This window comes from Diabrotica undecimpunctata, chromosome 8 (genome assembly GCF_040954645.1).
Source record: "Diabrotica undecimpunctata isolate CICGRU chromosome 8, icDiaUnde3, whole genome shotgun sequence".
Classification (NCBI taxonomy): Eukaryota; Metazoa; Arthropoda; class Insecta; order Coleoptera; family Chrysomelidae; genus Diabrotica; species Diabrotica undecimpunctata.
The window spans coordinates 88,936,696-88,960,297 of NC_092810.1; the positions used below are offsets into that span (position 1 = coordinate 88,936,696).

At 32.0% G+C, this 23,602-nt stretch overlaps 1 protein-coding gene across 1 annotated transcript in view; it reads right to left on the bottom strand.

Moving 5' to 3' along the window:
• trbl (tribbles pseudokinase 2) overlaps nt 1-22,129 on the bottom strand; it is a 90,073-nt gene extending 67,944 nt beyond the window's left edge. The window contains exons 1-2 of the mRNA XM_072540574.1: nt 21,865-22,129; nt 19,148-19,576 (exon numbers count right to left, since the gene is read on the bottom strand). Coding sequence (XP_072396675.1) covers nt 19,148-19,453 — 306 coding nt within the window. The 5' untranslated portion in view covers nt 19,454-19,576; nt 21,865-22,129. The remainder of the gene's footprint in view (nt 1-19,147; nt 19,577-21,864) is intronic.
• Nucleotides 22,130-23,602: the final 1,473 nt, after the last annotated feature.

Sequence of the window (23,602 nt, forward strand, 5' to 3'; positions counted from 1 at the left end):
CCATTTTTACAAAATTCTAGTCACTTAACCTGTCTGTCCGCTTAAACACTGTACCACTATTAAAATGAAGCCACAATATCTACGGATTTGGATTTTATTCAGTACCGAGTCAACTGCAGGAATAATCCTGTCTATAGGTAGTACTTAAAGAAACAAGCTTTATCTTGTCGAATGCATGTATTAAAAAATGATTCACAAATTTATTAATTATTATTACTAGATACATAAAATGATAAAGATGAAAATAAAAAAAAACTTTTAAAAATGAATATTTGCCGTAAATCAATGAATAATGTGTCTGCTTTTTCCGACTCTTGAAGTTTTCTCATAGAATGGGTTAGATAGAATGATAAGGTTTCACATGACACTGGATCCTATTTGCCGTCTATGGACTCGATAGAATGATAAACATGATACACCGGATGACGAAAGGACCTGAAGTTATATTGACTATAAAAAGAAGGAAGCTGAAATATTTGGTCCAAACAGTATGTAAGTGAAACTCAAAGGAAGAAGGAATACGGACTGTGTCCGAAGTCAAGAAGTGTGTTTAGCTTCCAGGTGGATGATAAAATTTTTGGTTAACGGTTGTGAAATTGAAATATATTCCATCTTCTAGGATTTTAAGCGAATGTAGCTTAAATATAATTAAGCTACATAACCATTTGACTAACTAGAACCAAATAAAGAATAATCAGAACAAATGAAATAAGTTAAAGGATTATAATATAAAGAGACCAAATAATATTTATTAATTTTTCACTATGTTGCTACCTATCTAGCAGTACGTGCGTATTAGATTTTATTTACTTAAATTCTGTAATATATCTTTCGTTACTCCTTAAAATTGTTTAAATCTTTCAAACTGTTATTTGTTTTACCAACTACCTTGTGTTGCGAAACTTTTAAATTTGAATATACATAAATATTTTGGTATAATAAAAAATTCACCTGTTAACTGAATATAAAACATAAAAAGCAATTCAATACAAAAAGTCGCCTTGATCAAAATAGTAGTAACCTTTAATATGAACCTTGAAGTAAAGGTTACACCACACACAGCGTCATAGAGCCGCGATATCAATTTTTATTAAATCATTTTAACAGTACTAACACCTCGACGGTCGTATTTGCATACCGTCTCTTTGACAATAAGTCATGCGTTAACTGATACAAAAAATTTGTTAAAGGTACTGTTTAACTTATGCTTGTTGAAATAATTTCTCGGTTTCTTTCGAAACAACACTCATAACAGGGGCGGAGATCCGGTACACTGTCGGGCAAAAACGTGCTCTCGCAAATTGGATCTTTGATCTCAACGATATAGTAACAGTTTTCCATCAATTACAAATTTTCTAGACATTACACGATTAATACATATTAATATACACTTATTTGATCAATAGACATAACGTACGACAGACAATAAGAATGTCTAAAGAAACGCTATATGCAGATTATAACAGACGGATTCGACTAGCATGTACTTCATCATGAAAATTAAAATGCATCCTAAGAAACAAAAACAAATAATTTACGATCAATATCATAATCAGAATACTTAGACAATGCGTAATCGTAGTTTTGATATTTGAATGAAATACAGTACAAATAGTGGTAAAATCTTAATGGAGATATAGTGGATAGGACCGAAACTGATATATTGATAAAAATATCAACTGAATAAAAACCATGGATTGGAAAAAGAAGACTTATAAGTCCTTTTATGCAATGGTATGAAAATATCCGAGCAGTATTTGGGAAAAACTGGATTGTGAAGACCCAGAACAGAGATAGGTGAAAAGAGTTGGATGAGCCATATATCCACATGTGCACTATTTTTCGACAGTTTGGTAAAATTATGAAGGATAGAATAAACACATCGAGAGATAGATTGAGAGTTAGATAGATATTTACATATTTCAATATCGCTATATATTGTCTACATATTTTATAAGTTTCCAACTTATATTGATTTCTGTCCTTTTTCCTAATAATGTAGTAGATTTTTCTCTATCCAAGCGTATATTTGAAATTTTTTGATTCCGTGTTTCCTGGTTATGCCTTTTCAATAATTTCTTATGCCATTTTGACTTAAATCAAGTACCAATATTTGTTCTTATTTTAAGAATTATTCTTCTACTCCCAATCGCATATAATAAGCACCAAACATGTTTACAGTCGCTTCTTAGATATGCTTCTCTCTTTCGTTTCTCAACATCAAAGAATAAAAAGGAAGCTTGGTTAAGATACTAGGATTTCCTAAGCAATGGTAGATCACCGTCGTTAAGAAATGATTTATATTTTTACCGTACTTCCTTGATAGTCTTTGGGTTATTGTGCAATATTTTTATTCCGAATGCTAAAAATTTTGAATCCCTGATATTTTAACATATATCTATAAATTATTTTTTCGATAGTTTTGGGTACATACGAGTTTTCCTGTTCAACTGTTTAAGAGTACTGTAATAATGCTGTAATTTTTGTATAAACAGAATGATAATATTCGTTAATTTTGTAACAATTTCCTTAAAGAATGAACCAGTGCACACGGCCCTGATGCTAGGTAAGGCTCGAGATGTTGCCATATACGGCGTTCTAATACTAGTAACGTAATAACAGATGTATTATTAGATCACAGTTTGCTGTGGAAATTATTCGGTCGTTTCGTTTAACGGGCGTTATTCTAAGAATTCTTGAGAGGCATTTTAAATTTCATTATTAATTATATTGTCAGTAGGAGTGAACTGGAAAGAAACATATTGCAGCAAGATAAAATGTCACAATATCATTGAATCTATAATGAAACTGGAATTACGTAAGAAAAAGTAGATTTGGTTCACTTTTATCTATACAGAGATACTGCTGCACTGCTATGTAATTTGAGATATGACAACAATCTTATAGAAATGTCAAATCTGACATTATAGTCACACAGTTTGACATTTTAATAGTGCAATTTTCGACATAGACTTCAAAATTCTATTCTATTTTTGTAAAGATCTCCCAAAAATTTATTTTTGCAACATTCAAAGCTTTGAGTGGAGTTAATTACGTTATTGCTCTCTTTTGATACTGTTTGGTTCAATTTTTCTGTTTTGTTTCTATCAATCCATGACATAAAAATGGGAAATGCATATGGTAAAATAGAATTTATTTGGTATTTTAATAATGATATCTAGTGGTCGGTTATAGAAACATTCCCGTATAAATCACGAATTATATGATCAAGATAAGTGGTGTTTTTAAAATGAAAACTTTAGACAATACACTCCCACAGCTCTTTATTCAAAAATACTATGTGAACTTAAACTTATCATTTGCCGACCAACAATTTCCCCCAAACGTTAATCTCTAGTTTCAGGTTCTTTATGCTCAATAATAATGTGAGCTCACGCAGTCTTCTTGCAAGACGGAGATAGGGTGGGTGAATCAAAAGGGTTATTTACCCATTTAGTCGTAAGCCACCCCCCGACTCGACTAAAAATTGCGAAGAAATTTTCCCAGGGTCCTTCATAATGGTTTCTTTCAAGAATGACAAATGAGTGTAGCTTTAAGTGCGGCAGGAGGGCGAGGGGACGTGTGTTTTTATTCGCAAGGTGAATTAATAAGGGGTGTATTCAAATTAACCATGCCGGGGCCTAATGGAGTATTAAGATAAACGTTTTTACTTTGGGATAAATTGTTGGAAACGGTTCTTTTGGACAGTAAATAATGAGCCACTTATAAACCCTTTAAAAATACATTTTATCATTTTTTCAAATAATAAAAAAAACAATGAATGACGAGATGCATATTTTCATTTTACGGTTCTTTATTTTTTTATTTAACGTTTTTTAATCTTAAGCCACGAATTATGTTTTTCTCATTCACAATAAAACGTATTCTATTGTATAAATGCTATTTATTACTTAACTTTTTAACTGTTTATTTACCTAAAACTAACCCTTTTAAGTTGAGCTTATTGTTGAAAGACATAAAACAAGTTTTGTTCTTTGTTTAAAACAACCAAGTAGCTAAAACCATATGTTAACTAAATAAATATTTAATTTTGCCGCAGGAATTGAATGAGTTGGTTAATGGGCCTACATTTTTAAAGAAGTATTTGTTTAGAAATAGATTCAACTACATATGTGCTTTAAATAGACAATCAATATATGAAAACATAGAAGAAATAAAATTGTGACAAACATTATAGTATTTAAGTCACTTTAAAGACTTTGCTAAATACTTTTAATCTCACAAGAGATTTACAACCGAATAGAATAAAATTAAAAGTAGGAATAAACCAGAATTTAAGATAATAAATATATGAATACATGAATACACCACAAATATCGCCGAAAAAGAAATTGCGAACTATGAAATAAACTATGCAATAAATGATCTTAAGCACGAGGGAGCAGCTGGCAGATGGATATGCAGTAGAATTAAGAAAATCAAATTTAACTTCTTTTCGAAATGTGTTACATATTAGCCCGAAGAAAAGATACCGAAATATTGGAGAGAAGTGGTAATAATTAAGTTGCCAACAAACAGAAAAGTGACTCCTTAAAAAAAAGGAGGCCAATTAATTACATTACTCACAAAGGCAAGTAAAATAATGACATGTATTATATTGCAAGAGAAATAAAGAACCCTTACATAAAAAAAAAAACGAGATGTGGCACTCGGGGAGTGACCGAGAAGGGGAAGACTTCGTCTAAGCACAGAGCGATGGTTTTTAATTTAATTTATTTCATTTTACTTTATTTTGTTTTATTTTAATTAATTTTTTTATTTTATTTTATTCGTATTAAGAAACACGCATGGGACTGCGTTTACTGCTCCATGTAGTGATCGCGCGATCTTTCGTTACATTGCGTTTTTGTTGTTTTTTTTTTTCACACCTCTGTACGATTCGTGGCACCGATCGATACATTCCGTTCGTAGACCGCGATAAGAAAGCTATGTTTCCAAAAAGAGACAACAAGATCTAACCAAATAGGATATGTATAATAAACCAATCCGCTGCAGTACGACCAGTTAGCAGACGGCTTCCAGAAAAAAACCAAATAGGATTAAGATCAAATGCCCATATATTGTTCATATTAACACCTTAAGAATTATTTCAGAAGATGTAGCGGAAATAAACTATATTTATTTGAACTTTGTTAACTTTGAAAAAGCATTTGATACAATTAACCGAAATATAATGTGTTTTATTAAAACAATGCGGATTACTAGATTGCGCACAGCAAGTGTAGAACGTAAAAAGGACAAGAATACAGTGAATGCGTTCGAAAAGTTAGAGAGGATCTAAGTTTTCTGATGATACATGTATTATGGCAAAAGGTGACAGGGATAGGAATACAAAAATATAGAAGAAAATAGGGTAGTGGAACAAAAAATAATGTACATACGTTAACTAAAGTCGTAAAACCGTAAACTAAAAAAGATAATAATAAAAATGAACGAAATTTTGTAATAAATGTATTTGAAACATGTCTTTAACCAACCCAAACATGGCGTCACATCTACCTTATTTCGCATGAAATTCTCGGTATACCTATTATAAAATAATTAATTCATGCAACACCGACCTTGTCACCTTTTGATATTATATACATAAACAATACACCAGGAAAATGTCAGAAAACTCGTGCAGGTATCGATATTATCGCCTCATGAAAACGTTTGCATGCCGGCTTAATTGCAATTGGAGATTTCATAAATTTATGACACTACAAAGGGCGCTGTAGAAATCAAAGTGATTACTTATATTAATAACGTTTAACAGGAAAACAGATGAAGATAACGAGATGTGTGTAGACGCTCAGTTTCTAATCTAAAAAATTGCTGAAAATATATAAGAAGTTTAAAAATAACGATAAATTCAGTAAAAGAATTACATATGGCAATAAATCAAGCATATGAAAATCATGAAATAATCTTATCGCCGTACCAAAATATTTATATTGTAGACATATGTTACTAAAAATTATACTCGCTGTATATATTTGTTCCTGTAGAAAACATTTCTGGTTTAATCCCTTTATTAGTACTGTTCAAGTTCTTAAAACAAAGTAGCGGAACATTATTTTAAAATAAATATCATCATTACGGAGAATTTTGTGAGTAAAATTGATACACATATTTAGAGCGAAATGAACAAAATAAAGAATATGAAGACTGAAATGGAACCGTTTAAATAACTAAAAACGGGTCCATTATATTTAAATTAAAAACTTCTCTCTTAATGAATTGTTACCTATCATTGAAAAACAAGAATCGAGTGCAAGTGTTGATGATACTATAGAATTAACTGTTATTGGTAATAAATTAATCAAGGAAAGCAAAAGTGGACCCCTTCAACCCCTTAAAACTTCTTCAGACCTACGACCAATTAAAATCGATTAGGCATTCAAACAAAGAACAAGACATAAAGCATGCCTTTTACTTGAGGAACATTTGATAAAATTATGACAAGTACCGAAGAAGCAAGCACTCTCCAAAATTCTCTAGGTCATTTCGAAATTTTTTAAAGACGTGATGGATTTCAAGTATAAGAGATATTCCTGATGGACGATCGAGAAATAACTATTGGAGGAGAAACTGTTTACGAAAGATTAAATATGTCAGAAAAAAGAATAAGCAAATATATTACCTAAATACTGGACAGACAAAAAAATATTAGATACATATATCAATCTACATGTAAATAATAAGACGATAGAACGAGTTCAGAATTATAACTATTTAGGGGCAAACATTAATGAAACAAACGATTATACCAAAGAAATTAGAGTTAGAATAAAAAAGGCTAGAAGTGCATTCAATAATATGAAACAAATATTCAACATAATATTAAATCCTAAATCTTAGAAAACGAGTACTAAAGCGTTATGTATTTTCTGTTCTTTTGTATGGCGTGAAGTCATGGACTTTAAATAAATAATATCGAAGAATGCTGATAATCTCCTGAACAGACAAAAAAACCAATAAAGAAGCACTAAGAATAGAGAACAGCAGGGAGATACTGGATTCCATCAAAATAAGAAAACTACAATATCTGGGTCATATAACACGTGGTGACAGATATGAATTACTAAAACTAATAATGCAGGGAAAGATTTAAGGAAAGCGCAGTATAGGTAGAAGAAGAATGTCCTGGCTGAGAAATCTCAAGAGAATGGTTTGGATACAGCTCAACTGAACTCTTTCGGGCTGTAGTGTCAAAAGTTAGAACAGCAGTGATCATTGCCAACCTTCGTCGCGGAGATAGCACGTAAAGAAGGACAAACAAAAAGATTAAAATCGGAAGGCAGGAATTCTTGGAAAAGATGTTGATATCTTCAGTTCTGAAGAATTTGTAGAAGATGGATTATTAACTTACTGTGACTATCGTGAATACATGAATGGAAATATTTTTTAGTAACGGTCTGTTACAATAAATATTTTCAATAAGTAGTTATTACTAGGGCTACTTAGGCTTATTTCCACTACCAAAAGCTTAGAAATAAGATCCTACCTAATAAGAACTTTACAAGGTTGCTAAGATGCACCAGGATACAATTAAAAAGTACTACACATAGTATATCGATCCTTCGACTCCTTACTTGCTATTATGAGCTTAACCAGTAGAATTGATTTGGGCTCAAGTTAAGGAAAAAGTTACTCGGAAAAATACTATTTTCAAAATAGAAGAAAAACCAAACCATTCAGAAATGTTTTTATATACTTTTTACACAACTATGGAGTAAAAACAACTTTTAATACAAATACCCATATCTTTATGAATTATCCATTTCGTACTATCCCATTTATATAAAAAAAGGGGAACGACTGATTCATGACTATTTTAGAAACAGTACGTATTCTTGCAACCATGCCAACAGACAATAAAAGGACATACGTTACCTTGTACACGGTTACATCATTGAAATTGAGTAATAACATTTATAGGTTTAAATTAAATATTAAAACAATCCATACTTGTAGCTGTAGATAAAATGTAATATAGTCATTTGACATACATTCGTATTTTTTTCATTTAGTAATTCAACCATTTGTAAATCGTCTAGTAGGGGTTACTAATGACCAAGAGAATTTTGTTTATATGGACTCGTGTGAAAAGTACAGATGGGAATTCCTTATGTTTTTAAATGATAGGACTGTTGTGGATCTAATGTACCATAGAAAAAACATTTACACAAGAATAGTTATAAAATAATTGGTAGTTTTTATGGAGAACAAAACTGAACAACAACTGGACAACAAAATTGGTTTTTATACGACGTTTTTTCCAGGTAGTTGTAGACAATTTTTCAGATATTCTTACATGCTACGGATCATTGTCCAAAACAGGTATGAAATCCGTTGCAATTAGCTGTATCATTTGATCAAACTATTCTTCAAAAACATCAGCATTCATATCTTCGTGGTAATCACCAGATCAAATTCACTTAAATGTTAATAAACCACCATTTAAAAAGACATGTTCACTACCGATATGGCTAACTATTAGTCCTTTTTTTGTTTACCAAAGCAAGCCTTTATTCTCGCAAATTGTTCATCTAAAAACACGCTTTTTTTCATGCAAACAACAATTTGCTGCGGTCATATGTATCTACAAACCTTCGTTTAGCCACGTTTGGTCAAAATAATTTCATTTTTAATTTTTACTACAGAAATCTCTAATTTTTCGTAAATACTTTCACTTCCAACATGATTTCATCTTTTTCGATTAATCGAGACTTCGATTATGTCCTTTCCACCTAAAATTTCATTCCCGTAGAATTATCTAAGGTTTCTTCTTAGTTCAGTGTACCCAAAATTTTAATAGGGAAGTACATTATAAATAGAACGAATGTACCTATTTTTCTTCTTCTCTCTCTATTAGAACATAAAAAATATCTTATATGTTTTTTTTTTTTGGAAAAGAACTTATAAATATATTTTAAACCAGTTAGTGATCGAGTACCTATATTAAAATTTTCCATACAGTCGCCAAAAAGAATTTCAGCCAAATTTGCTAACAGGAAATAATATCCTTCATTTTTCTGTAATACGTTTTTAAAATTTTCTTTAATTTTTCCCCCGACAGTGCTACTAACACTATTAATAGATATTAATAATAATAGATATTAATACATAACCATTCAAATATATATATATATATATATATATATATATATATATATATTTATATATATTTTCAATCTTCTCCACAAGATGGAACCATACTAGAATTAGTTTATTGGTATTATTGTAGTTTAATATAGATACACAATATCTTGTTGATTCAATTTTTGACGCAGTGATTTAGTAGAAGGGTTAAAAATTTATTATGCAAAGATATCTTTTGTTATCTATGACTACACTGACCAACTCGAGCTTTCACACGGTTGCATGAATATTTATTAAAGACGTATGATTTTTAGCATCGTAGCTATTGTTTGAAAGGGATAGGATTCAGGACGTGTACATTAATATGCACAAACAGTACTGACCATTACGTCATGGACACAGTAGCTACGGGAGATGTTTGATCCCCGATATATTCCGTGTATTATTTTTGAAGGGTTTATAGTATTCTTGTGAATATTGAAACCATTTATTGTTTGCGTATACATATTTACTTTTTAAATATCTCTCATAAGTTGTTTAACATCTTCTATGTTGCACATTAATAGACATTTTTACTTTATTGTACTAGAAATAAACTAAGCAGAAAGATACAAGAAATCTATAATCTCAGATGAGGAAAAAAAGGCTTATCAAGTAAACCACCTGTAAATATTCCAGTATCGTTTCCAATATGGGTTATTATTATACGGTGACGGATTTAATAATAAATAATCATCCTATAGATTCACTAATCCCTGTCTTATTGTCAAGTGTAGAGACTATACTGGGTGTTTCAAAAAGGTATGTCATAGATTAAATCACGCATTCCGGGGACAAAAATAAATTGATTGAATCCAACTTACCTTAGTACAAAAGTGTACACAAAAAAAGTTACAGCCCTTTGAAGTTACAAAATAAAAGTTGTTTTTTTGCATTATCTCCTAAACTACTTGACATTTTGTAATAAAAGTGGACACGTTACTTTCTTGTTCTAAAAGCATTTTTCATAAAAAAGAAACAACAAAATCTAAGCTCACAGAAAAATTATTAAGGGGGGTGTGCAGCCCTAAATCCCCCCAAACTTTTGAGTACGTTCAAATCAAATGAGTTTTGTGGCATCATTAGTTTAACACATTATTTTTAAATTTTTTTTGCCTCTATCACTTTTTTCAAAAAACAGTTAAATGAATTAACAAGTACAAAAAATGTCTATAACCTCTATAAATATGATATTACAACAAATGTTCAAAATGACCACCATTTTCTTCAATACACATTTGGTATCGTTTTAATAAGGAAAACCGAATGCGCTGAAAAATCATATTTTTCTGACGAAATTGATTTGCAGCTTCAATTATTCTAACCCTCAATTGTCGTTCGTCCTATATTGTTACAGAATACACTTTCTCTTTCATAAACCCCCAAAAACAAAAGTCCATGGGGTTAAGACCTGGACTTCTGGGTGGCCAAGAAATAAGTGCGTCACGACCCCTTCCAATCCACCGACCAGGATACTGCCTGCACAGGTATTCCCGGACTTCATTACCGTAATGCGGTGGAGCGCCATCTTGTAGAAACCACATATTTTGCCTTATTGCAATATTCACTTTTTCCAAATACTCTTGTAAATCGTTTGCCAAGAACTGCAAATAATTATCACCATTTAAATTATTTGGAAGAAATACTGGGCCTATTAGATTGTTATCCACAATTCCTGCCCAAACATTAACTTTGAAAGTCCTTTGGTGATGACTCGGTTTTTTGGCGTGAGGATTTTCGTCCTCCCAAATATGCTCGTTATGATGGTTTGTTATTGCATTTCTACTGAAGGTAGCCTCGTCGGTAAACAAAATATTTCTAATAAAATTAATATTTCGAGTGCTTTCCATTAACAACCAATCGCAAAATCCAATCCTTTTAGGAAAATCTTCAACCAATAACTCTTGAACCGTTGATAAGTGATAGGGTTTAAGCAGCTGATCCTTCAAATACCTCCAAACCCTTACGTGAGGAACATTTAGTTGAGCAGCTATTACCCTTGTACTTGTTCTAGGTACTTCTTCAATGATTTCTAAAATGTCTTCGTCAGTTGCATCCATTATTGGACGACCACTACTACCAGCAACTTGCGGTTGGAATGTACCCACTTCCCGTAAACGACGATCAATGGTCAGAAATAATCGTCTATCGGGTGTATTTCGATTGGGGTATTTTACTGCATAACGCCTTGCTAGCTGACTGATAGTTTATTGAAATCATAATTTAATCTGATCCAACGTACCCAAAGTTAAATGCATATCTGCCATTTCCTGAAATGTGTAGGCCATTGTAATATCAAAATTTTTAATATTAATCTTATTCACACAATAAATGATAGCTTCAAATTATTGACTATTATTGATGGAACTGTTTGTAATTATTGTATCCCTAGAAACTAATTGTAATTTTATGGCCAACTAGAAAAAAACTAATTTTTCGAAAAAGTGATAAGAGGCAAAAAAGTTTTAAAAATAATGTGTTAAACTAATCATGCCACAAAATTCATTTGATTTGAACATACTAAAAAGTTTGGGGGGACTTAGGGCTACTCACCCCCCTTAAAATTTTTCTGTGAGCTTAAATTTTGTTGTTTCTTTTTTTTTATGAAAAATGCTTTCAGGACAAGAAAGTAACGTGTCCATTTTTATTACAAAATGTCAAGTAGTTTAGGAGATAATGCAAAAAAAATTTTTATTTTGTAACTTTAAAGGGCTGTAACTTCTTTTGTGTACACTTTTGTACTAAGGTAAGTTGAATTCAATCAATTTATTTTTGTCCCCGGAATGCGTGATTTAATTAATGATATACCTTTTAGAAATACCCTGTATTTCTAACAGTAGCAAACATTTTATGTAAAATTCATTATTCACTACAGTTTTTTTTTTTAATTAAGCACACTCTTACACTTTACTGGGGTAAACGTTGAGGACATTTTTCATAACACAGTTATTAACGGCTCAAAAGAAAGTAAAGAAACTAAATTTATGATATTCTTTAAAATGTAATAGTTGTAGGAAATGTGATTATCAATATTCCGAAAATTAGAAAGCCAATATTGGAATATTCGCTCATTCGATAATGATTTATAAATGTTCCTTCCTAGAATTGACCTGCTTCTAATTTATATATATATATATATATATATATATATATATATATATATATATATATATATATATATATATATATACGTACATTAGTATTTTAGTATTTTTACACCTTTACCAGACTGTCATACTTTAAAAAATAGATTACTTTAATAAATACTCAACACTATGAAAACGGCTGAAAATTACTATAACAACGATACTGAGAACTTGACACGTGTTTGATAATTTTTGCAGCGCAAAAAGTTATTTCATTAATTTTCTGCGTCTAAAATTACACCAAGTCGAGATCATATTCGTTTGAGACAAGGTGACACCTGGAGCGATAGGTAACACCAATCTGCTAACTGATTTTAAAGAAATCCTACGTCATACGACGACGTAAACATTCAATTTGTATTTTTTTAATGTATGCACTGCATAAAATATGATAATAAACCGGATTTCTTTTTATTTTTTAAGTTTAATGGATTTCCAGTGACCTTCGTCGTGTTTTGTACGAAAAGCGTAAATTTCTGTAAACATGGGAAGTCAATATGTGAAGGATATCTAAGAAAATTCAAAGGTTAAGTCATTATTATAGGAAAACAACATTATTATCAAGAAAAATAACTAATTAAGTTGAAAATAAGTATTTACTTATATAAAATATTTCTTTTTTTATGCAAAAGCAATGTACAAATTGGGAATGTAGAAAGAATTACTAGAGACCACAAAAAATTTGTACAGTGAAAACAAAGTGTTCAGTATCACAGGAAACTTTGAACGACTACGTAATAAGAAAAGGGGAAGCAAAATACTAAAACCTGGCATTTACAATAACGAAAAAAATTAAACAAAGGTTAAGACAACTACGTGACAAATCCCCCGACTATGGAACCGTTAACCTGATAGATCACACATCCTGATAGATGCAAGGTGTTCTTCTGACCTTATGGACGTCAGAATCTACCCAAGTCCAAACATAGACAGTGACCACTTTCTTGTAGTAGCAAAAATCAGAGGAAGAATATCAAACTTACAGAAGGATAAACAGATGAAACAAGACAGAATTAATGCTGAAAATCTGCGTATTAAAACCGTTGCGAGAGAGTAATGGAGACAAATGGATGAGGAAAGTGAGAGGCTCAAGGCGGGTAAAAATCTGGAGGAACTTTGGAGAAAATGTAGAAACATAGTAACTCAGAAGGCAACGGAAATATTGGGGAAAAATCAACAGTTAAAGAAAACAAATGGTTTGACAAGGAGTGCTAAGAAGCCAAAGATAATAAAAATAGAACATACCTAAAGACAAATCAATCAGGATGCAACACAGCAAAGGAGGAATACCAGACCCTAGGAAGAGAAGAAAAAATATTACATATGATAGGGCCGCAATCTTTGAACAGGTGGGTTGAATTTTTCGACGAAAAATTTAATGACCATCATACAGATAAGCAGTAACAGATCAAAATGATTAAAATCTATTCAGCCCAAACGAAAGACCACCTACCACTAAAAAGATTGCCCAAGCCATTAAAAAGCTTAAAAATAATAAATCACCAGGAAATGATCAAATTAGCAGTGAACTCTACAACCTTGTTAACAACTGCTTACAAAATACTAGCAAATATTCTCTACGAAAGGCTACTAGTTTACATAGTCAGCTGTAGCAAAGCAGGCCGAAAAACCATACCATACTCCAGAAAAATCAACAATTGATCAGATTCATTCAATAAGACAGATCCTCGAGAAAACATTAAAATTTAATATTGAAACCCATCACCTATTCATCGACTTCAAGGCCGCCTACGACAGTGTCAAGAGAACAGTACTATACCTACCAATCAATGAGTGAGTTTAGTATACCAGAAAATTTTATCCGATTAACGAGAATGACAATTTCTAACTTAAAAGTCAGTGTTAAGACATAGGGAGAGAATTATAGAACCTTAAGATAAAGGATAGACTAAGACAAGGGGATGCCCTTGCTTGAATATTGCCTAGTAAAAGGCAGCCCGAGATACAAAAATTAGAGACGGTGGTATTATTTACAATAAATCGATACAAATCTTAGCATACGTCGATGACATTGACATTATAGGACGTAGCAAGCGAGATGTTTAGCAATATTTCCAAGAATTGGAAACGGCGACGAAACAGGTCGGTCTAGTCATCCCCGAAACAAAACGAATTACATGTTAGTTACTAGGAATCCTATAGCAAATGAGGAACGGGAAACAGTCATTTCTTTGAACGTGTTGACACCTTCACATAGTTTGGCACGCTAGCGAAGAATTAAAAGACTTTAAAACCCTACAAATATAGCATACTATGGACTAAAACAACAATTCCACCCCAGAAACATCCCAGAAAATTATTATATAAAAAATATACAAATATATATACAACTACAATTTTATTACATAAAAAACACTGCTGATGCCGGTCCTCACATATGGGGCAGAAACATGGACTCTAACGCAGAAGAATGAAGGACTTTTGGGAATATTTGAGCGTAAAATATTTGGAGCTATAAACGACCAAGGCCAGTGGGGCAAAAGATATAATTTCGAATTATACTAACTCTTTAATGAACCAGACATCGGTAACGTTCATTGAAATACGACGACTTAGATGGGCTCGACATATAGTACGAATGCCAGACAACACGATTGCTAAAAGACTAACCATAAGAATACTTGTAGGAAGAAGAAGTAGAGACCGACCGCGAATTAGGTGGTTAGATGGAGCTGAAACGGACTTAAGGGTATTAAAAATCAGAAGATGGCAACAGGTCGCCAGAAACCGAACAGAATGGTGACGAATCTTAGAGCAGGCCAGGGTCCACAAAGGATTGTCGAACCGAGGATGATGATAAGAAACCAAAGAACAAAAACTTCACCGTAGAAGATAAAATTGCAAATGATGTGTGTATCAGTGATGAATTTTTGGCGATCAACGTGACAATCTTTATCTTGTCTTCAGCAACGCGGAAAAGCTGCATAGATGTTGTGTTGAACTAGGTTCTGAGGTTCTTTAACCAGGATTTTCTTCTTCTTCCTGGTCCCCGTCTTCCAAATATTTGTGGCTACAGGATGGCATATTTGGATTCATTTGGCACAATGTGTCCAAAGCACTGTAGCTTTCGAGATTTTATGGTGTTCAGTACCTCTAGATTCTTCTTCATTCTTCTGAGGACTTCCTCATTTATAATTCTCTTGCACATATCTTCGTTCAAGGTCCACGATTTACAACCATAAAACATAACAGAGGAGCTCATGCGGTTGAATGTGTATCTAGCTTCCTCGATGCGCGCTCTTATCTCCTGGATGTTGTTCCATTCTTCATTTATTATGATTTCGAGGTAGTTGCAGAGTGTTCACTGTTTCTAATGGAGGTTAGTTGACGTACAGTTGACCTTCTGTTATCTTTTTCTTGTTATTAATTATCATGCACTTTGTCTTCTTACGTTTATCGTTATCATTCTGGCATTACAACCCTCCATGGGTACTAGCCTCTCAAGAATTTCTCTCCAGTTTCCCGTAACCATCCTCCGCCAAGCACGAATTCCCATATTTCTCATGTTTTCATCAAAGTTATCAAGGAACGTTTTTCTAGGCGGGTCATTTTGTTCCATTAAGAGGGGTTAAATAAGTTGAAGCATCGCTGGGTCAAGTGTATCGAGCTAAAAGGACACGAGACATGAGAAATAAATCGCCATTTTTTCAAAATTTTTGTTTTTCTTATGCAGGCTAAGTACTTATCGGAACGCCCTACTAAGGCTAATATTTTTTTTTTGCTTTCATTGACCCTGGAAAAAATTTGACAGGATTGTTCCAAGAGCCTTAAACAAGCTCTAAATAGCAGTAATTATAAAACTAAATATCAATCGTGAAGTGTACCTAAAAACAGCTACAGATCAGTTGGCAAAACAGTAACACAGGGTAGATAGGGGTTTTATCTCCCAATAAATTTTGGAACTGGAAATAGTGATTAAAAAATTGAAACAGTAAATTAAAAAGGTAAGCACACTACATTAATAAATACCAAGAAATAATTCTAAATATACATGCAACGTTATTATATCAGTCTATACGACGTAAAATAGGGCTCAATGTTTACACAGCTATATGAAAATATTTAGGCAATAAAAATGGATGAAAAAAAGAAACAGTAAAAAAGGAACACATCAAATAATAATTGGACAAATAAGAAGAGAATAAAAGATCCTTTATTTGACTTCTCTCCAGAAATACTTCCATAATAATTGTAATTAATAATGATATATTTAAGTACATAATTATAAATTTCATTGAATAGAACAACTACAGATGATAAACAATCTATATTTGATTGTCGTGATTGGACCTTGTAAATTATGTTTATAGAACAAAATCTTGCCACTGCATTCGAAGTTTTTATCAGAAATATACGGTACCGATGATGATGTGAATGGTCTGATCAAATAGACAAAATAATTATGTCAAAGATGTTTCAAAACCAATCCAAACAAGCGATATCGTTGCAACATTTTTGCATATTAACAAATAAAAACATTTTGAAGTTGTCAGTACACAAAGTACTGTTATCTACAGTCTTTAATCTAATATTGATATTTGCTTGACGTATACCTGTTGATAGAAAACATTGGAAACACATTTTTTGCATTATTGCGTGAGAATTTCAAATATAATATAGATGATAGTGTATATCCGTCCAATCACGTGAACGAATGCATGCTTCATGATCAAGTTATCGTAAAATTCTTTTGGATTAAGAAACGAAGAATAATTGCTTAGATAACAGGAAATTAGTTACATTAGAGTCTTCCAAAAATTTTGTGTGGTAATGATATTGCCATCAAAAGGCAACGTGGAATTACGTTGCGAAACGTACAAAAAGATAAAGTGCGTGAGGTACAAAATATCTACTAAAGAGTCAGAATGTACCCGTTTTTTATCATAGCAGAATTATGTAGAACATTTATAAATATTTTTATGAACATTTATGTCAACTTCAGTAGGCTCTCCAAAAACTTATGCAGACAGTTTTGACAAACACATTTGCATAGTTCTCATTTCTTAATTATTGTTGTGCTCACTATTGGTAGGCTGAATGACGGTTTCCGGTCGAAACGGATTCTTCGTTTTGTAATATATTTCAGTCGAGCCGAATATTTTATCTTAATGGAAGAAACACGACCATTAGTGAATACAATTAATTCTAAAATCATTTTTTAATAATAGAATGAACCCAAACACTTGATTCTTATATATATTTTCATTGTATAATAAATACCTATATTTGAAATTTGAATTAAGTTTATATCTAACCTAAGATAAAAATTTGAACAATTTTACATGTAGCAAACAGATTCTTTGCCTAATACCATCTTTCTCTCCACACACATAACTGATAGAATGAATACCTATTCCGTAATAATTATGCTGTTGAAAATGCATAGGTTGACATTTGTTTTAAAACTCTCGGTGCCAAGACTAGTTATCTATGGTGTTAGGGTTCTAGATATGGGAGTTAGTATAGATGATGAATTATATATATATATATATATATATATATATATATATATATATATATATATATATATATATATATATATATATATATACATATAAATGCATAGAGACTAATTGTTACTACGTGAGAATGTTCAAAAGAGAAAGCAGCTGATAAAAATAAACGCCCAATTGTATATAAATTCCAAATTTCTTGAATTTTTGAGGCATTGTCAAAGGGGTGAAAATTAGAATGTATCGAGATTGCAGCTGTTACCAATCGGTCACTATACATGGTAATACTTTTACCTGAAACCCTTTCAAAAGCACACTATAAAATTGTATATTTATTCTATGATGTTTAATCTTTAATATCAATATATGCAAATAGAATCTATTTTATATGACTTAGGGTGCATATATTTTTACGACTTTTCGCCAGATTTCCCACATCGGAGAATTAATCGAGAAATGTATAATTCGTAGTGCAAGTAGAAGGGTCTCAGTAAAGAACCGGATGGCCCTATTAAATCGGTGCATTCCCAGACTCGCATCGCGAAATCTTGGCTTGTCTAACCAGTTTGATGGTCATCTCCTTGACCAACTAACCGGTTTAGTTCTTGTCGTAGATTCATAGTGTATTAGTTTCATTCAATCAGATTCGCTATTACTCACCAGTGGGAAGGGCGCAGAATAGAGTTTTTAATTTAGTATTTATTTATTCCAACAGGGATATTCAACATAATCGAGGAGCTTTATTGTGAGAACGAAAAGTTGTCTACGCTGCAGAAAATGCATCTACTTATATACTTTTCTCCTTAAGCGTTTTAGGTTTAATATATGCATATTGTTCAACTAAAAGGACTCATGAGAAAATTATTCGACAAAGTAAACAATAACAAACTGATCGATGATCACAAAAAAAATAAAAATCAAAGATGATTTGATGATTATAGCAAATGTATACGAACAATAAAAAGATATTGTCAAAGTAGATATAAATATTCCGAAAAATGTACTCGTAAATTTACTCATGTCGATATGATACGATACAAATATTATTTTCTTCATACTATCGTTTACGATTTGATTTAGATACTAATCGAATCTAACAAACAAAAATCGAAGTAAAAACAATTTTTATATAAATAGAATGGAAAGGAGACTACAGTAAAATAAAAGGAAATGGTGGACAACCTGAATTCAATGCATTGAACAGAGGATACCACGCAATGGAAATAGATCTTGATTGTATAACTGGTCTGAAATGTATACTGTTAAATAAAACTAAAACAATAATAATATTTCCGTGATAATAATTCTTACAGTGATATGAGCAGCCCCAACTTATATGGATATACGCTCTTATTTGATAAAACCTGTTATGGCACTCACCTTACAAACCAGCTCTTCCTTGGTATTGATATCCAGACACCGATACAACGAACTGCCTTCAACTTGTTCGAACAACTGGTACTTATCGGCTATGATGGAACTCTGCAAGAGTCTTTCACTGTTAGTAGTACCCACAGGAACATGTCTACTACGATCAGAAGTCACTCTCGGCACCCGACATTGTGTATCGCGCGGCTGGGGCACTCGCAGTTTCACAACATCGCCCCCGGCAGAGGTAATTTCCAACGATTTGTCATTTAAACGACGAATACTTTGCGGAGGTTCTTGGACACGTATGTTTTGCATTTTTGAACGAGTAAGTTAAATCACTAAGTATCACCCACTGTTTTTAATAGATTAAAACAAAAATAAAAATGGTTTTGCGTTATCGGGAACTACTGACACTTATGGATGATGAAACCAAAGGTCCTGAAACAAAAAAAATCAAGCATAAGGCACTTTACACAATCTTCAAACAAACTATAAATATGTAGAAATACTTTATTCCTAGAATTGATAAGTATTGCTTCCATTGTTATTTATAAAACTTTGTTGTTGTTGACCAAATATTTAACCAAATCGAGTCAGCTAATAAAAAAATCCATAAGTTTTCCAGTTTTTTTGATAACCGAAGGGCATTTAATAGCTTCCAGCAATGCATGTATACAACTTAATAATAAAAGGAAAAGCTAAGTGCAACTACCTACTTGGGGTTTACATCAATCTGAAAACAAGTCTTCATACATCAAAATGATGTAAGCGTTAAACCCTGTCGCAGCTTGCCTTCTTCAAAAGGGTGAAAATAATGACCAGCCAATTTGGGGTAAATTTCACAAAAATTAAATGTTTCCCTTAAAGCTGTATCCCGAACGACAATACAAGTCTTAAACCAGGTACACGTGGGAAAACACATGTGCCCTAGCAGGTAGATATACGATTTTAAATTGGTAGTGGGTTGGGTAGCGAAAAGGAATATGTTAATGTTAGCACAGGGCGAATAAAAGATATCTGCGTATAATCTACCTATATATCGAATGGTTAAATTTGTGTTGCGATCTATTGAACACTATAATATAACCTTTTTAAATATCTAAAGGAGCGCCTCGTTATCAAATATCAATCGGGACTGAATATAAAAAATATTTAAATGGCGTACAAGGGACACGTTTTAGGTATATTGATTAAAAGTTTTTACATGACGGAGATATGCAGTGTCATGTTTCCTGGATTGTATTTCACAATATTGTCAAGTATGTGGTTGGCTTAATCAACCATATCACAACCACCCAATCAAGCTGACCTTGGAAGTAAAAATAATAAGTTTGTAGGTAGAAAAATACATAAATGCGCATTAATAATTGTGATTGATAAGTTGAACCAGACGTTTTTGACAAACTTACAGAGTAAACAAATAACAAAAGTGATGAGAAAACGCATATTATCATTATCTTTTAGCTGGAAGTGAGTAATAGTTCTTTGGAATCACTTGAATAATCCCCGTATAAATTTCCAGTGTGGTGTTTATGATTCTTCGAAATGTAAAAACATACTTTTCTTAAATAATTTCCTGTGTTCATTTAAAAAGCATTGCTTACTTTCATATAGTTAAAATGAAAAGAAATTTAAAGTTCATAAAACTCTAATTCCAAAGCTATTTTGTCATTAATTTGTGGCTAAATAAATATAGGAAAGCATTAATAATACAAAAGAATTTATAATGGAGGATAGGAACAAACTGCCATTTAATGACCGATAAGATCAAAAGACAAATGATAGATAATTTGCCCACTTTATTGTATACAAAAATAAATTAAATACATTTTGAATGAGCATTTAATTATGGTATAAACATTGTTTATTTCATACGTGCAGTACCAATATTAGTTATTATACGATAAAAATATTAGAAAACCCATAAAATCAAGATGATTACCAAATACTATTCACTGTCTGTTATCCAAAACTACAAGAATAAATTTAGCTTACAAAATATTGTAAAGTAATATGTATGGAAATTGTATAAACGTAACTACCAATAATTGTGTCACTTTAGGTAGGAGGTCTCTCAAGAAATTGAACTATAACTATGTTACACCCAAAAATGCGGCCATTAACAGAGAGTGGACACCTATTAATATTATATATGTAATATAATATACTCTTAATTTCAGAAATAAAGACACGACATTCGCCTGCATCCTACAAAATTCATGTTTGGTTATATCAATAATGTATTTAGTTACCGTAGACGGGGTCTGTATATATTTTGTATCATCACCGATATCTTATTTAATCCTCATCACACGGCTTGTGACGTCCATTGCTGAACATATGCCTCCCTCAATTGTTTCCAGTATTCTCGATTTTGTTTGATCTTAATGGCAGCTGATATAAAACAGATTATTTGTGGTGTAAGCATAATATCGTTTCAAATAATATGTTCTTATACGTTTTCTTTATAATATATTCTTATTTCAATCAATGTTATAGTTATTGTTGTATACCTATGTAGTTATGAATAACAATTTATCGGAAATATTTTGGTACTTAAACAGGCGCAACAATTATAAATGTCGTAACAGCGGATCGATCAAATAATTTGGATATTGCAACATACCTAGTTCAGCAATGAACAATACTATAAAGGTCGAAAAAATTAATTAAACAACAATGTCATTGGTGAAATACCATTCTAAGCGAAAAAAATAAATACTAACCTTGCTTGGCACTTCCAAAAAGGTAAAAACAAATCCTTGAAACAAAATTGCACAATAACAAAACCACTGAAACACTGCGCGATGTATTAACTGAAGGTTATAATTTTTCTGTTGGACGTGCACACAACAACATGGTCATCGCGTCACTGATAGTATTTTGCTTGGGCTGTCGTGAATTCTGAAATCCATTCCAACAATAGACGGCGTGGTAGGGACGGGACATGCGCGTAAGGATGTTTTTAGGTTTTTAGAGCTTTTCCGATTTTTACCTGAACTTCTAAGCTTTGGGAGCAAGGTGTGCTTCGTGCTTCGTCTCGTACCTTGATGATGGTGTACATTAACACACACCGAAGGACCGAAGGCAGAGTGAGGCACTTGAGGCAGCTTGCGGACCGGACAGCGGCATGATTCGCATAACTTTGCGTAACATGATTTTATTTAATAGTAAATAAGATTATTTTCGTCATTTCATGCAGCGTTATTAACTATATACAATATTTGGAAATAGGTATAATAAAATCTTTTTTGTACTTGATTTTTTTACAACTATTGTTTTTCTTTATCACTTTTAATAATCTACGGTTATTCTAAATTTACTATTTCTTTCTCATATCTATAATACCTATATTTCGTCATGTTTGACAGCACACTAAAAAGTCAAATTTATAATCAGTTAATAAGGTCAATTAGGGTAAATGTGGACAGGGGCAAATGAGGACATCGAAAATAAAATCGTTTATAAAAACGCTATGTTGAAATTGTCTTTGTATCTCCCTTCTATACTTAGGTGACATCTACCAGCAATCTACGAACTCACAATAAAAAGCTGTTATTTTAAAGCACCTGACACTGAAAGTTAACTTATAAAATATTTGGTGTATCGATTTGGTCGGCTGTTACGGTAAGTACTGTTACCTTAAAAATATTTAAAATGTTGAATGTTTCTCATCACAGTTGGCTTTAATTGATTAAGTAGAACATTTTTTTAATACTTGATTTAACTGCAAATCATTGTGAGATGTTTATTTTGTGTGTCCACAATTACCCCAAAATAATATGTACAAGAGGTAAATGAAGACAGAATTTTGGGGCAATTGCGGACGCGTCCCCAATTACTATTATACAGAGACTTGGTTTCTAGTTGATACTCATTTTTTCGTTACAGGTTAAAATAAATTGCAATATGGTAAGAAAATATATTAACAAAAGACCAGAGAAAATCTACACGGCATAAAACGTAAAAGCTGCCGTAAACGACGACAAAAACCACAACCGTTCTTATCGCTCTGCTGCAGAATATTATGGAGTTCCAAGAAGCGTTATATTTAATCGAATAAATAGAAGAAAAACTTCACTGGAATCTCTTGGCGCTGGTCGGCATAATGCTCTTTCAAAAGAAGTTGAGGGTCAACTAGAACAGCTAATTTTAGCGAGAGCCGACTTTGGATATCCCATGGATAAAGAAGAATCTTTCGTTCAAAGTTATTGTCAATATTCAAACATTTCCACTCCTTTCAAGCAAAATAAACCCGGTCAAGATTTTTATAAGAATTTTATGAATCGACATCCTCGATTATCATTAAAGAAACCACAAAGTTTGCAAAATAAAAGGGCCCTATCTTCTGATCCTTTTGTTGTAGCAGATCATTACAATAAATTACAACAAATTGTAAATGAAAATTTATTTATTTATCATTTCAAATGCCCGAGCTTTTCTTCAACTGCGACGAGTCTGGAT